Below are 15,926 nucleotides of genomic sequence, written 5' to 3'. Positions count from 1 at the left end.
GCAGAGGGCCAGCACAAGGCAGAGGCACTACGTAAGCCCTATTTGGAGTGTGTTACACAGCCCTGTCTTCCTTCTGACTCAGACTGTTTTTTCCCAGTTGCCCAGCTGGGCCATCTAGGAGAATGCCTCCCATGATGGCTGCTCTATTGCTTGGCAGTTAGACCCATTTTGCCTTAATAGCTTGTGACTGTATCTACCTGTGGGGGATTGTGTTGAAACCATCTGCTCCCTCTAAAACAGGCCAACATACCATCTCAGAAATCTAGTACATAAACCACATTTTGGGGTACAGATCAATATTCACCTCGCATGCATCTCGCATTCATCACAGAGCTTTGCAGTGGGGTTTGAGCAGTGCATAGGCCTTGTGGTGGACCTCTGCAGGGGGTGAATTTCACCATTAAAGAAATATAAAATTCATCTATTTTAGGCATGCGTAAGAATAATTCCTATCTAGTTTTTCCTGCTTTGCAAGCATTGTCACACTAAGGGCCTGAAAAGGGCAGGGAGAAAATCTGTAATGTTCATTTATTGTGTCAGTTACCCAAAACTGGTATTTATCAACACAGGTTACTCAGCATGCAAGCAGACACTCCTCCAGCATGCAGGTGGAGGGTGGGAGTGGAGGAATGAGGAAGCAGAAGGAAGACATAAAATGAAAAAGAATGGAGAGGGAGGGAAAGGGGGATAGAAATGACATCAGCAAGCAATTCACGTGCAAGTGCATTGGCCGCAGGCAAGTCTGATCTCCGTGATCACATGGTGAGCATGCCACCCGCATGTCATATAACCCAGCTCAGATCAAGAGGAATATTTCCAACAGAATAATCTGTTTTGAATGTATTTTTCATCTCTGTTGGGCAGGTGTGTTTGCTCTTCCTGTTTTTATTGCCCGAGCATGTTCTGGGCATTGTAGTCAAAGCACTGAAAGGCAAATTCTCCCATGGGGTTCATGTTGCTATTCTTCCCTTTTAATGAGGTGCACAAAGAGAGCCATACTCCTCTTCACTGTTGCGAACAAAAGTTGATTCCCGCATTAGTCTAACAGGTTAATTTTTTCATCATGATAATTATGCTAGCAAAGTTTCAAATTACAGATGAGAAAATTAGTCCAACATTTTCAGGCTACAGTTTTTTACTGCTTTGGAATATCGGAGTATCTCTTTGTCTGTGAAATTCACTGCCTGCTGATTTTATAAAAGGGCCTCCTTTGCTTGTTGAAGTAGCAGCCTACAATCAGACAAAAGCTTAGGGATTCAATCAGGTTGTATATCTAGGACTTCTAATGCATGTATAGCACCTCTTAAAGGGCTGGATCCTGCAAGTCTTACTCAGGAAAAACTCCCCTTAGCTTCAAATGGAGTTTTGACTAAGCAAGTAAGGCAAGATTGAACCCAACCACAATGGGATGGTGAAATGTAGTTATGGCATTTGGGACACATCCTCAGCTGGTGTAAATTAGCAAGTTGTAAACTAACTTCCGTGGTGCTTCATCCATTTAAATTATTTGAGGATCTGTTTGTTATTCCAACCCTCTTTGTAAAGTGGTTCTCAGATTCAAAACCCAAATCCAAGTGTTTATGATTTGCCTAGTTGTTTCAACTTTCACAGTAGTTCAGTGGTCGCTTCCACTCCATAATGTGTAAAGATGAGTCTGGGTTGCAAAATTGGATGGGGATCTGAACATCCCCATAGTTTGGGGGTGCTTGGAACCCAGAGTTTTGGTTCAGACCCCTCTAACGCTAGGATGAGTTGGGAGATCTTTTGGTTTTATTGTTTCATTTTGTCCATACGTATTTTCAGGAAACAAGCAGTACATTGGGTTACACACTGAGGAGTAACTGTACAACTAGAAAGGTGAAAAACTCATTTTAAAGAGAGCCTGAGAAATATGTTTACATAAGACAAGTACAAATATGCACATAGATTCAAGCATCTTCTGCCCCTCTCCAGACATTTCAATTTTACTTGAGCTCAGAGATGAACAGGTCAATGCCTGGTATCTTTTTCGTTCTATAGTCAAGCAACATAATAATTATCTATGAAATTGTAACACCCCCATAGTTAAACAAAAATACAGTTTGTTTGTTTTCATTTCTGACCTGATATCTCTTTGCCTGGATCACATTGGAGGATCTGTCACACTATATCTAACTCGATGCATTGCAACACTGTTTGGCTGATCAGACACAACATGATAAAGTGCAGTGAAACTCAGACTAGGTCAAGATTTTTTTTGGTATCTACCACTGGAGTTGAAAAGTGAGGGCCAACTCCTGAACTGGTATACACTGCCAGAGCTCCATTGACTTCGAGAAAACAACATCAGCTGAGGTCACTAGAGTCCAGCCATTTTTTTAATAGAGAACAGCTACAGGGTTTCAAAAAATCAGCCAATTCCTGCCATCCATACTTGGTCCTTACTCAGGCAAACTCCCAATGCAGAGTTTCACTTCAACAGGAGATTGGCTTCAGTTGAGTCTTATTTCAATCCTCTCGGATTCGGGAGGGCCTTGCAAAATTAGTCCAAGTTTCAGGATGAGAATTATAGACCTGATCCTGTCCTGTTGCAAGCTATTGAAATTTTGCCACTGACCACAATGGGAGCACTTTGGGGCCCTTAAATACCTAGTGTTTTCATGGATCATTAATGTCAAGTTCCATTTTCCTCTTAAAGCTATCAGGTAACTCTTGTGCTGAGAGGCACTGAGATTTGTCAAATTGCCCTTCATATCTCCACTGACAACTGAATGTATGTCATCGTTTGCGCTAGTTATTTCAAAGCAAATTATTTTAACTGAAAAGACTTTCTATAGGATTATGCCCCCCATTGTTGTGTTTTTATGCATAACTTCTTATCTATTCTTGATTATACTAGAAGAGAGTTATGAATATTTATGGTTAGAATTTATAATTTACTGCTGTGTCTTTTCTACTGATTAATTCAAGGACACTTCATTTTTTAAGATGTCTGGCTCCTGGAAAAGTCAAACACTTTCTCATGGACACCTAATGTAAACCCTGAATATTCATCTACCAGCAAAAATCAAATGCAGGTTCTCCTTCTCTCAAGAAACCACTGTAGTCCCCTAGTTTTGCCTGATTTTTGCAAGAAAAATGAGATCTGAATCCTTGTAACAAACAAGCAAAGTAGTGTAAGGATAAGGAGTTTGTCTTTAACTAGAATGCATAATTCAGTAGTCATTGCCAGAGCATCAGATGTTGACAGAGAAAATAACAGATTTTTTTTCAACTGTTAAGGGAATGGAGGAGGTGAGGGGGTGGATTTTTGCCCATGCTTCACCCTGGGCTGAGCTGACATTTGCTCTCTTTTCTCTCATTCCCTCCCTTAAGCTGGTTACATACAAGTAATAACACAGGAGGGAGCAGGAATCATGGCTTCCTCTGTGACTGTATATAGCAATTACAAGCCAACAAGATTGTTCCATGGTTAATAAAGAGTAGCATAGCCCTTCCTCCACCCTTCCAAGAACACCATGTCCCTTGGGTAGGGCGAATTGGGGCGACCGCTCCAGGCCCCATGCTTTGGGGGGCCCCACAGGCCAGTGCGATTGGCCAGCGCAGTCGGTCCTGGAAGAGATGAATCCATCACTTCCGTCCCGGACCCCGCACCTCCCTAGGGACTGCCTATATAGGCCCAGGAATGAGGCCTGAGGATATTTGAAACTTATGTTATTATAAGGCCCTGCTTGCATGCTACAATATTGAACATTTTATGTTTAGTCACCCTTTTCCTTGCAATTTTTACAAGCCCCTTGCTGCCATTGCTTGGAAGGCAGGCCCTGCAAAGTTCTGACTGCTAGAGTGTTTCACATTCACTAACAATAGGACTGGTAAATTTTTTTTTTAAAGAAAAACCAAAAATCCTTACTTTAGTAAGTTCTATTTCAAATTTCTCAGAAAGCACTTGGGCTGTGATTTCCAGCATCTCGACCTTCTGCACAGGAAACGTGGTGTCTGGCAGGTACACTGAGCATTGGCACACTCCATTTTCATTCAAAGAGCCGGTTACATTGGCAAATGGCTGTAAGAACAAGTTTGTTTCAGAAAGCAAATAAAAAATTGTCAATATGCTACTAGGAAACAACAGCAAAGGACTGACAACCGTCCCCAGGCAGGGAAAAGTTGAGCTATAATAATACTGACCTTGAAAGCATTTATTCATTACAACTTTCTTCCAATAAACTCAAAGTATTTTCCTATATTAATTCATTAAGCTTCACCCCACCTCTATAGAGGTAGTTAAATTCTATTATAACCATTTTAACACTGGCAAAACTGAGGTACAGGAAAGTTAAGTGATTTTTCTAAGATCAGACAGTCAATGGCAGAGCAGGAAATAATAATATTAAATCTTATTGGCAGTCTTTCCATTGTTTTTAATGGTCTTTGCATCAGATCCAGTTAGTGCTTTTAGTCCATTAATTTCAAAGCACTTTACAAAGTTTGTTTGGATTTTACTGATGGAAGAATCCATAGAAATTTATCTATTTTCATGGAAAATTTTGATTTTGACTAAACCCTATTTTCCCCATTGGGAATATGATTCATTTGATATTTTTCAGCTAGCCCTGGTAAACAGGTTGTATACTCAACCACATTCACATGAGAGCTGCTATGCCAGCTACTGAAGGGTACTGAGTGGAGTAAGGGACATTTATCACTGCTCCATCAGTGCACAGAGGTATAAACAAGTTTTTAAATTGGGGCAGTTAGAGTTAAAAAATAATAAAATATTGGCTGTTGAATATCGCTTTTATGAGTAGTTTTGTACCATGACTAAATTTGTCCACTTCCAATAAAGTGAGATAAACAGGCTTCTGTTCCACATTCAGTGCTTCCTTTATTGATTAACACAATCCCTAAATTTGGGCTCCTAAATCCCTTTTAAAAATGAAATTGAGACACCTAAATTGGTTAGACATTGCAACACTGAGTGCAGGAACGCTTAAATAGCTTTTAAAAATCTGGGCCTCAGTCATTATTAAAAATGGGCCTTGGGCTCGTAACTCCCTTAGGTGCTTTTGGAATTGTCACCCTCAGACTCCTCACTTTACTGGATTTGAATTCTGCTCAGCAGGAATGGTGAAAAAAGTAGCAGAGAGGAAAACATCCAATTAACAGTCAAATACGGTTATTGTACTTACCTTTGATAAGGCCCCCATCTGTGCTAGCCTGTAGGGAGGGGGCATTATTTTATCCCTCAGACAGATTACAAACTGCCCTTTATCTATGTTTATTTAATAAATTAAATAACTCTTTTAAAAGTGGATTTAAACTATCAAAAACCCACCAGACGTCAATGGATGAATTCAACTACTTTTTAAAAAATTATTATTTGTATTGTAGGAGTGCCTAGTTACCCCCTCTGAGGTTTGGCCTCATTATGCTAGAAGATGTACATATACATACTAAAAGACAGCCCCTGCCTTAAAGAGGTTAAAGTCTAAATAGACAAGATAGCTAAAGGGTGGGAGGAAGAAATATTGTTATCCCTGTTTTACCAATGAGGAACCCCGTTGAAGGCAATGGGAATTTTGCTGTTGACTTCAACGGGAGCCAGCATTTGACCCAGAAAGTTTAAGTAACTTGGCCAAGATCACATATGACATGTGGCAGGGGCAAGAATTCTGTCTTTTATGGCACCCATTTCCCTACTATCTGAGCACCTCAGAATCTTTAATGTATTTGTCTTACAACACCTCTGTGAGGTAGGGAAGTGCTATTATCCCCATTGTACAGACGGGGAACTGAGGCACAGAGAAGTTAATGACTTGCCCGAGATCACACAAGAAGTCTGTGGCAGAGCAGTGATCTGAATCCAGCTCTCCAAAGCCCCAACCACTGGACCATTCCAAATTCCCTGAGCCCCGGGCTAGTGCCTTAACCATAAGACTATCCTTCCTCCAAAAAAATAAATGGCATCAATAGGTTGAATCACTGAACTCCTATAAGAACTAAGAATTAAAGGTTGATGAAGTTTAGCAGGAATTTAGAGGGACAGGTTTCAGTAGAACTATTCAGCATGAACAATGGTTGCAGATTTCAAGGCCTTTGCACATTAACATCACATCAAGTTCATAGCTTCCTCAGACTTAATATGATGTTGACAGAATTGTTTCATTTCTTCCATTGACATTATAGTATGCTGGGTTCATGATACTGATGAAACCATAAGCAGTATTATTATTAATTATTATTATTATTATTTATTAAGATCTTCCTGGGTCCCTGAGTCCTTTGATCACAGTGCAATGTCAATAGAATTATTAATTTTGGTCATAACATCTTTCCAAGTCCTACCTAAAAATATGCTGAAGTTTGGCTCTTTTTGGTTGGTTGGTTGGTTGGTGTGTGTATTTTTAAAAGCTAAATAGGCTTCATTTAGTATTTAACAGAGAGCAAACTGTCCTAGCCTGTAGCAAGGACTTGACTGCAAAAGTTCGGTTTGTAAAATTAAATCATGTATTACATAAAGGTATCTGAGTCTAAAAGAAATATTATTCAGCCTGGTCCAAATATTTGTAGCTTAATAAAGTAAATGAGAGCTGCTGGGTGCTGAGCATTTCTGAAAACCAGGCCATTTATTTGGGTGATGTAGCGGAGTGGACACTCTGCTCGGGCCCAGAGGGGTTTAAGATAGCCCTGGGAGAGGGCTGGGGCAGGGGAAGAGCTGGGCTGATTGGCAGAGTAGCCACAGCTGGGGGCCATGCTCCAAACAGACCCAGCGGGCCAGGAGCAGAAGAGCACTCTCTCTAGCTCTGAGAAGGAGGGATCTGGCTGCAGAGACCTGAATAGAGGACCCAGTTTGGAGCAGGGCTGGGGAAAGGCCAAGGGAGCCTGGGAGCTCTGGCCTAGGAAAGCCCCAGGCTGCAGGCCTGGGAAGGCCTATTAGGCACGGGGTTTGCAGGGGCAGCCACGGGTAGGCAGAAGCAGCAGTCCAAACCCAACCTTGCCGGTGATGAGTGGCTCATACTGCAGTCTGCGCCAGGGTACGGGGGCTAGTTGGTGACTGGCAGGAGCCTACGACTGAGGCGAGGTAGGGATAGTGGGTGGGGGGTTCCCCTGGGAGGGGGAGACCTAGAACTGTGGGGCACTGCCAGGGGGCAGCACCCAGTGAAAGGGGCACCGGGGTCCTGGGAGGGACACAGGAGTCAGCAGTAAGGCGAGACACCGGCCTGAAGAGGGCGCTCCGGAGGCTGGAACGCTAATTCCCTGAGATGACCAGCAGGAGGTGCTGCCGGTGAGTCTGCGCCTGGTTACAGTGACTATATATGGATTTAGGAACCTAAATTTAGGGAATTAATTTTGAAAATCCTGAGCTCAAGTTTCAGCTTAAGCAATTTGGCACAGAGGACACAGAGTCCTGTGACAGCCAGGATTAGACCTCTAAACAACCTGATTTGCGCTTAATTTACTAGACCACACATCTCTCTTATCTTAATGATGATGTTTACTATAGCTTTCCAAGAACAGTAAATAATGGTATACCTCTGTCATAAACTGAGGTTTGTTGAGTGTGGCCTGAGGTTCGGTCAGATATTCCACCAAGGTAGGAAGAGGTGTAGTCTGGAAAGGAAACAAAAACACCTGTTACAATGCAACACACTACGTGTCCCATCCCTATTTAAACCATGACCCCCCTCTCCCGACAGACAATCAGCATTCCAGATTCATCAGTATTCTGAAACACTTTGATTTTGTTAAGGGAGCCATCTCCAGCAGCTCTAACGTTGATTGGGATTTCTGACTGACTGCTGAGACAGTTAATGTTTCTTCTGATACAACGCTGTTTTGTGGAATCCTTCCTTTGAAAAAAGCTTCATGTGATCAATGAAAGGCCTCGAATGCTCAGTCTGTGCAAAACAATGTGCATTATTTATGCTAAAGTAATATATACCCTCTCACTGCCATCTTATGGAATAAGGTGTCAGGTCCTACCCCTCCGTAGCACTGGCAAGATTGGATGTCACTCTTGAACCTTAACATGCATCCCTGGGAGTCTACAGTAATCAAGGGCCTGTGTACTGCACAAAATACTATACCGCAGGGACGCAGCCAACCACCGTACGCAGCTGAGCTCCACCGAATGGGAACCGTGGCAATCTCCAATGCTTACAAAACCATTTGATAAACTATGCATCAAATTATGTGATTAAACTAGAGGAGTGTGGGGCAGGAAGGGGCTTGCACAAGGAGGCAGCTGCTAGCCAGCCGTACAAGAGCAATGTGCCATTCCTGCAGGAGCTCCGCATGGCAGGTGTCCTCCCCAGCTGCACAACTTCAAAGCCACGCTGAAGCAGAACTCCATTCTGACAGAGCTCTGGAGCTCCAGTTTTAGCCAGCTTCCCCTGAAGGCCTCCCACTACTTCATCCAAGAACCTGTTCAGCTCCTCATGCTGCTGCATCCCCATCACCTGCTCCCTCATTCCCCAAACCAGTCAGACAGTCCCACTCCTAAGGAGCCCCTAAAACAGCCAGCTGGACAGCTGTGGAACTGGAAGATGACAGGAAAAGGGCTACTTGTTTAAACTGATTCAGAGAAAACAGGATTTTTTTGTGCCAGCTTGTCAAAAAGATAATGTACCCAACCATTTGTCTGGCCCCCTGATAGTGTTGTACAGGGGGGCTGATGGTGATTAATAGCAGAGTTACAAGGAGCATCATAAATTTTACAAATGTCTGCATGAATTATGGTTTACCCAAGAGTGAGCATAATGAGGAGAAATCTCTGACATACTAAATTCCCCCGTCCTCAGCTTATCATTATGTATTTACACTTCAGCCTTGATTCTTACTGCCAGGAATTGCCACTGCTTATTCATGCTGCAGTGAAAAAACATTCCCTCCCCTTAGATGCTGAGTTCCCTACGTGAGTCCACAGCACTTTCAAGGCCTACTAGACTGCATTAATAGTATCACCTAGAACTCATATAGTGCATTATGTTTTCAAAGTGCTGGACAAATGAACCTGAGACACGGAGATCTAGATCCAGATCTTCAACACTCCAAAAGGCTGAGGGGTGTTTGCATGTGTGGTTTTGGATTGAGTTTGTCTCAAGTACAAACCATATTTAATTAAATATGACCTGCATTTTGCATTTAAACTCTATTCAGATTCTCGATGGGAGTTGCATTTGCCTAACTGAAGGCAGAATTTTGGCTTTTTAAAACAGTGTAATCTGTTTTCGGATTTATAATTAAATCCCAGCACATTTGTTAAAGGCAGTATTTTACACTTGCTACCTGCAGAGAGCCCACAGAACAAGTGGAGATCTGAAAACTTTCCTCAAATAATTTTAAAAGATGTTCCTAGCAACCTGAGTAGTAAGAGGAAAAAAGAATACATTAGAGCCTGTGAAAATTATAATACGCATCTTACCACATTATGGAGTGCAATGGCATTTTGTAGAAAGACCAGCAGCACAGCCAAGTTTGCACACTTCATCTTCTCAGCAAACAGGTATGATGGAGAAAGGACAGACAGAGCCCTTTTATAGTGTGCTCTGGGAATTCCCCCAGCAGGAGTTTTGTGCTTAGAAAGAGGAACTTGTTTAATATTTATTGACACTTCTCATAAAGGTGAGTGAATCTCAGCACAGAAAGTGACTGAACTACTATTATACAAAGATAACTTTTTCATTGCCTGCTGTAAAAAATTAACCACCCTGCCCTTTTGTACCGCAAAGCCCTTCCTCATTCCCAGTATCTAATCTTGTTCTCTGAGAGCCACAAAGGAATAAGTACACAATGGACAGAACAATTAATTTGATAGGACTGCAGTGATTAAAATGCATTCTTGGTGGTTTTGGGGGGGGGGGGGAATAGCTGCTTTCTTTTACTGGACTTTTATCCGTATTTTTATTGTAAATCCTTTCAGGAGCACATAGACAACCTGGACCACATCATCTTCCTAACCCTGCTTCTAAACTCAGATGGGGTGAAAGCACCTCAAGTTAGGTCATTTCACATACAATGTCAAAGGAGCATCCTTCCCTTTCTCTAAGCCCCTGGATGCCTTTTAACATGAGCACATAGGGCTCCACAAATTTGGGCTAAAGGCCAACTATTGGAGAGGGGAGGGGGATGAGCTAAAGAACAGCCCCAGCAAACCTGAAAGATAATGCTAAGACAGTCCGCGTTAATGCCCATCCTATAGCTTTGGTACCATGGCTCCTGAAGCAGAGGAGATCAGGGAACAGCACACTGTGGAATGGCCCTTTGCATGGGAGCACGAAGATCTACATGGTTTGCCAGCAGATTTCAAGACATTCAGGCAATCGATGAGCTGGTCTCATGGCATTTAGGCACTTCCACTTCCAGTGCTCACTGGAGCCAGGCGTAGAGGCAAGCAAGGATGAAAATGGCTATCCAGACATTTCTGAACTGGCAGGAAGGCTAGGTGTGAGTTTGGGTGGAAGTTCAGGTCAGTTCTCCTACCTTTAATTAGTGTCTGCAGTTGTATTTTTAAACAATACATACTTATTGTGGAGAATGGAGCTTGGTTCTGTTTTCTGAGTACTGCTTCTTTAAGTGTAAGAAAATAAGGGAGGGGGAGGATTCTGAGACCTTACACAGAGGGTACGCAACGCCTGAGTGCCGCAGAGCTGCGTTCCACACGAGCTCCCCCAGCATGCAGGTGAGGCAGAGGTGGCACAGGCTGAAGGAAGCCACTATGGCAGCTGTAGGCCCTTTGGGGATTTCCCTTACACAGGAGAAATCCCATCTGGCCAGTTCTATCAGGTTTCTCACCTGTTTGTGCTGGTGGCGCAAAGCAAAGGGGCCCCATATCGGAACATAATATTCTACCCCACCTATTTCCGGACTTACAAAACAAGTTAGAAACTTTATGTCCCTCCAGATATGAGGTTATTCCAATTCCTCTGAGTAATAACAGCACTTCACATGTACCACATCTTCCTTCTGAAGAATGTAAAGAGCTTTTCAGCAGTGGATTAATATTATCATCTCCAATTTACAGAGGGGACAACTAAGACTTAGACCAGTTCTACACTAGAAACTTTTGCAGGTATTATAATGTTGATTAGGGATGTGATTTTTTTTTTTAACAATACATCTATACTGGTAAAAGTCCTAGTGTAGGTGCATAAAAGTCCTTTTGTACCAGCATAAGTCTTTATTTTGTTTGGGGAACTGGTATAAGCTACACCAGCAAAAGCACATTTTTGCTGGTAGATGCTGAATGTACACTAGAAGGGTTTAGTATAACTAGACCTGTATAGCTATATCAACAAACCTTTTTCTGCCGTAGCATAGACTGAGAGAGGAAGCCAGTGTGACAAAGTCAGGAATAGAATCCAAGTCTCCAAAGTTCCAGCCTCTGCATCATAGGTATGATCCTAGGCCCACTGAAGTTAATGGAAAGACTCCCACTGATATCAATGAGCTTTGGATCTGGCCCTATCACCACTTGACTGCACTTTTCACTAGGGCAGAAGTGTTGTGTAGATAGTCCCAAAACATGCTATATTCTGTGGACAGCACAAATTGTTTCTCATCAATTCTTGGGACATATAGTTCTCAGTATGTCAGATTTCTATGTTTACCTTCTATTGTTGACTTTGAATAAGCACACAGATTTATTTTGTATAAATTTGCAATAGAGCAAATTTAGAGCTACACTGTTAACTTCGTGTGCAAAATATTACGCAGTCTAAACATCCGACGAGTGACAGCAGTTAGAACACAAACAAACTGGCAGTGTGGGAATTGGGAGGACAAGGTAACTAAAATATTTGCTTCTCTGGTTCATTTCTAATCACAAACAGGCCACCCAAGGTGTTCCAAATGTTCTGCTTAATATGCGGGATTCTGTTTTAATTGAGAAAATTATGGGCCCTATTGTCCCATCTGTCTTTGTGGGTGGAAGGGATGAAAACTTGGTGGATCTCTTGCTGAGAAGAGCAGAACAGTGTAGTGCTTCCTCTGTGGCCTGGTAGCGTCCCTTCTCCCAACCTCCGTGGTAGTCCCTCCACAATAAGTGGATCCATGCTCTTTCAGGGGTAGGCATAAGGGAGCAGGGCTGGGGGAAGGGTGGGAAAATCATGCTGTCTATGCATCATCCCCCACACCAGCACTAAGGAGAATCCTCACCTAGGTGAATATTGACCTATGGCCTGATCCAAACCCTCATCCAAACACTCTCGTTGACTTCAGCAGACCTTGAATCAGGCTCCTAGTGAGTATGAACTTGTGCGTGCACCCTCTTTAGACTGTGGAATGGCCCCAAGGGAATCTGCATCTAGAGGAGGTAGAAGCTCCCTGTGAATGGGATGGGGCAAAGGGATAGGAGGGGGAGTGAGGAGCGGTGCTGAGGCTCATCAGGGGGAAGGGAGAGGCAGGCGGCTCCACGCTGGAAAGGAGGGTTTCAGATGTTCCCACCTGCTCCTGGGCCCATTCCAGCCCCTCTGGGTCCCTGGTGCCTGGCCCCACAGCAGCCACTCCAGCCACTCTGTGTCCTGCTCTCACCTCTGTCCCTCTCCCCCCACAGACATGTAAGTTTACCTGGGGGCAGAGCCCCCATAATGTTTCCATTGCAGGGACACCAGCCTGCCCCCTCCCACCGCCACCGCCAGTTCCACCACCCCTGCTGCCACCAGCAGGTGGAGGAAAACCCTGACAAAAAAGCATATTTTTATTTGAAGGTGCAAGACATTACAGCTCATATATATAACCCCACTTAAATTAAATGAATTACAATAAACAGCTTTGTTGCCAGCTTCCCTTGGACCAGAAGGCTGTGATATACACTGTAGTTACCAAAAAGAAGACCAAAGCCCCTATAAGATAGCCATAAATACATACCACAAACTACCAAGCAGCCCTGAGTTTAAAATTGACAGCCCAGCAGGAGAAGTCTCAAAGTTATGAGCTCAAGGAAACAAAGTAATTAAAAGCAGAGTGACTTAAATGGGACTTAAGCACATGCTTAAATTTAGTACAAGCTTAAGTGATTTCCTGTAGGAGGCCTGTACAGGTCTGACAAAGGGAAGATGATAAAGGAGGAGGAAAGGGGTGGAAAACACATTGAGAAGGATCGGTTGAAGGAAAGATGACCTGTGCCAATTGGATTCATTATACTTCATTATTTTTAATACGTAAAATCTTAATCTTTCTGTGTAAGGATAAGTAATGTCCCCGAAGCTTCACCTGGCATCTAGAATTTGAGTGAGTCAAGTCACACTGGTGAGTCACAAAGGTAGTAACAGACCCAACCCATCCACGGCATGTAACATCCTTCTGCTGGACCCTCTCGAGAGCTGTGGGAAGGTATTCATTAAAGTCGCAATTTCAGCCCCCTTCCCTATCTAGCCACTCCTGCCAATTAAGTGTTATTGGCGGATCCTGAGAATTTCCTGGCTTAAGGTAAAGGCGGTTGAAACATATTTTGTCAGTCTCAGGATTCAGGGCCCCATTTTATTTAGCAGGTCTCTTGGACCTTTCTATCCCCTTTGCAGGATATGGCTTGCTTTCTGCATGAGGATAATGATTTTATTCAGGGGAATTCTCTCAGAGTTATCATGTTCTGTTTTAACCCTTAAAGAGACAGTTCCTCAAGGTCTAACTGCCCCAGAATAGTATGGTCATCATTACGACTGCTTTCTACGGTAAGACATGTTCTATAGTTCAGTATTCTTACTCTGCTCAAAGTCTACCGAAAAATTAAGGCCTATAAAATCATTTATATCCATATATATATATATATATATATATATCATATATAAATTGTGTATGAATAATTCCTGTTATGTCTTATTAATCTCTTCAGCTATGTTTGAGAGTGACATTTTTACCCAGGGTCAGTATTATAAGTTCCTGGACCACTGCCCTCTTTTGGGTGTGTTCATACTGCTTCAATTTGTTGGCATCAAGAGACAATTCCCTTCAACTAGAGACCAGAGAGTCAACCTTCTGGACTTCTTTTGAGTTTATGTATTGCTCAGCCTCTGGGGATTCTGACATTTCAATTAATTTCATAGGGCTTGGTTTTCGGATTCTAGATTCTGGGTAGCATTTCCCAGGTCTTTCATTATAATTTATGATCTGTGAATAAGTCAATGGCCATGCTAACTATTTTCTCAGAGCTAATTTCTTTCCTAGTTTTTCTGGCAAAACAGAGACCTTTCTGTTATTACCATTATTGTGTCTCTACCTCAGAAATTTGTCTTTAGAAGATCTTTCAGATGCCAAATCAGAAAGAACAATAAAGGTATAAAACACACATTAGTTAAGTAATTTTAATTAAGCAGTTACCTTTCTCACAGTTCTTGTGCCTCTGTTCCTTAGCTAAAGCACAGACTGGAGGAGGATTGTAAATGTACAGGTTTCATTAGCAACAATAGTTTGAGAGAATTACAGAAAACAAAATAAAGAAGGTTATTTGGTAGGGTCTTTTTACAAAATTAAAAAGAATGAATTTGACAAGGAAAGTTAAAATTTGTCAATAGGCAATAGACCAAATCAGTTACTCAAAGTCTGACAGTCTTGTTACATAAAGAAACTATCCTATTCTGTATAAATCTGGGCTGGCAATTTTTGTCCCAAAAATTAGGGATTCCCTTAGATTCCCAGACCCTTGTTGATTTACCAATTAAGTTTATTTGCCAATTATATTATGGGAACATCCATAACAGTTCAACTAGTGTAATGCTAAAGTTAAAGCTTAGGAATTTAGTCAGTTAACTAATTACTAAAAATGTCAATTCTGTTCAAAATCATCCTTCCAAAGGTAATACACATAGCTAAGACCTTCACACTCTCTCACACACAATATTACTGTGCATTAAATCCCCAAATATAGTATACAAGCAATGATTTAAACAGTGGTAAGAGGGGGAATTTTCAAAAATACCGATGAGTTAGATGCCAAACTCCCAGTGACTTAGGTGCTTTTGAAAATCCAGCCAAAGTCTCTAGCTTAAAGATCAGTTCAAGCTCCACCTTCTCTAAGATGGAATGCTGTCACTTTTTTGTGACCACAAAGTATGTCACTCTTAGGCTGTTTGCTTTAAACTAGGGCTGTCAATTAATTGCCATTAACTCACGCGATTAACTCAAAAAAATTAATCGCAGCTAAAAAAAATCACAATTAATTGCACTTTTAATTGCACTGTTAAACAATAGAATAGTAATTGAAATTTATTAAATATTTTGGATGTTTTTCTACATTTTCAAATATATTGATTTCAGTTACAACATAGAATACAAAGTGTACAGTGCTCACTTTATATTTTTATTACAAATATTTGCACTGTGAAAATGATAAATAGTATTTTTCAATTCACCTCAAACAAGTAGTGAAATCTCTTTGTCGTAAGAGTGCAACTTTCAAATGTAGGGGTTTTTGTTACGTAACTGCACTCAAAAAACAAAACAATGTAAAACTTTAGAGCCTACAAGTCCACTCAGTCCTACTTCTTGTTCAGAAAATCACTCAGACAAACAAGTTTGTTTACATTTATGGAACATAATGCTACCTGCTTCTTATTTACAATGTCACCTGAAAGGAAGTATTTGCATGGCACTTTTGTAGCTGGCATTGCAAGGTATTTATGTGCCAGATATACGAAACATTCAAATGCCCCTTCATGCTTCAGCCACCATTCCAGAGAACATGCTTCCATGTGATGACACTCATTAAAAAAAAATGTGTTAATTAAATTTGTGACTGAACTCTTTGAGGGAGAATTGTATGTCTCCTGCTCTGTTTTATCCGCATTCTGCCATATATTTCATGTTATAGTAATCTCGAATGATGGCCCAACATTTTCTTCATTTTAAGAACACTTTCACTGCAGATTTGACAAAACGCAAAGAAGGTACCAGTGTGAGATTTTTAAAGATAACTACAGCACTCAAGCCAAGGTTTAAGAATCTGAAGTACC

The 15,926-nt window shown here is 41.7% G+C and overlaps 1 protein-coding gene across 1 annotated transcript in view; it reads right to left on the bottom strand.

Annotated features, from left to right (window-relative positions):
* The window catches only part of OLFM4 (olfactomedin 4), a 32,074-nt gene extending 22,562 nt beyond the window's left edge, over positions 1–9,512 (bottom strand). The window contains exons 1-3 of the mRNA XM_073346078.2: positions 9,404–9,512; positions 7,513–7,590; positions 3,893–4,045 (exon numbers count right to left, since the gene is read on the bottom strand). Coding sequence (XP_073202179.2) covers positions 3,893–4,045; positions 7,513–7,590; positions 9,404–9,469 — 297 coding nt within the window. The 5' untranslated portion in view covers positions 9,470–9,512. The remainder of the gene's footprint in view (positions 1–3,892; positions 4,046–7,512; positions 7,591–9,403) is intronic.
* Positions 9,513–15,926: the final 6,414 nt, after the last annotated feature.

The sequence above is a fragment of the Lepidochelys kempii genome, chromosome 1, assembly GCF_965140285.1.
Source record: "Lepidochelys kempii isolate rLepKem1 chromosome 1, rLepKem1.hap1, whole genome shotgun sequence".
Lineage (NCBI taxonomy): Eukaryota > Metazoa > Chordata > Testudines > Cheloniidae > Lepidochelys > Lepidochelys kempii.
This window is presented reverse-complemented; position numbering and strand designations above follow the sequence as displayed.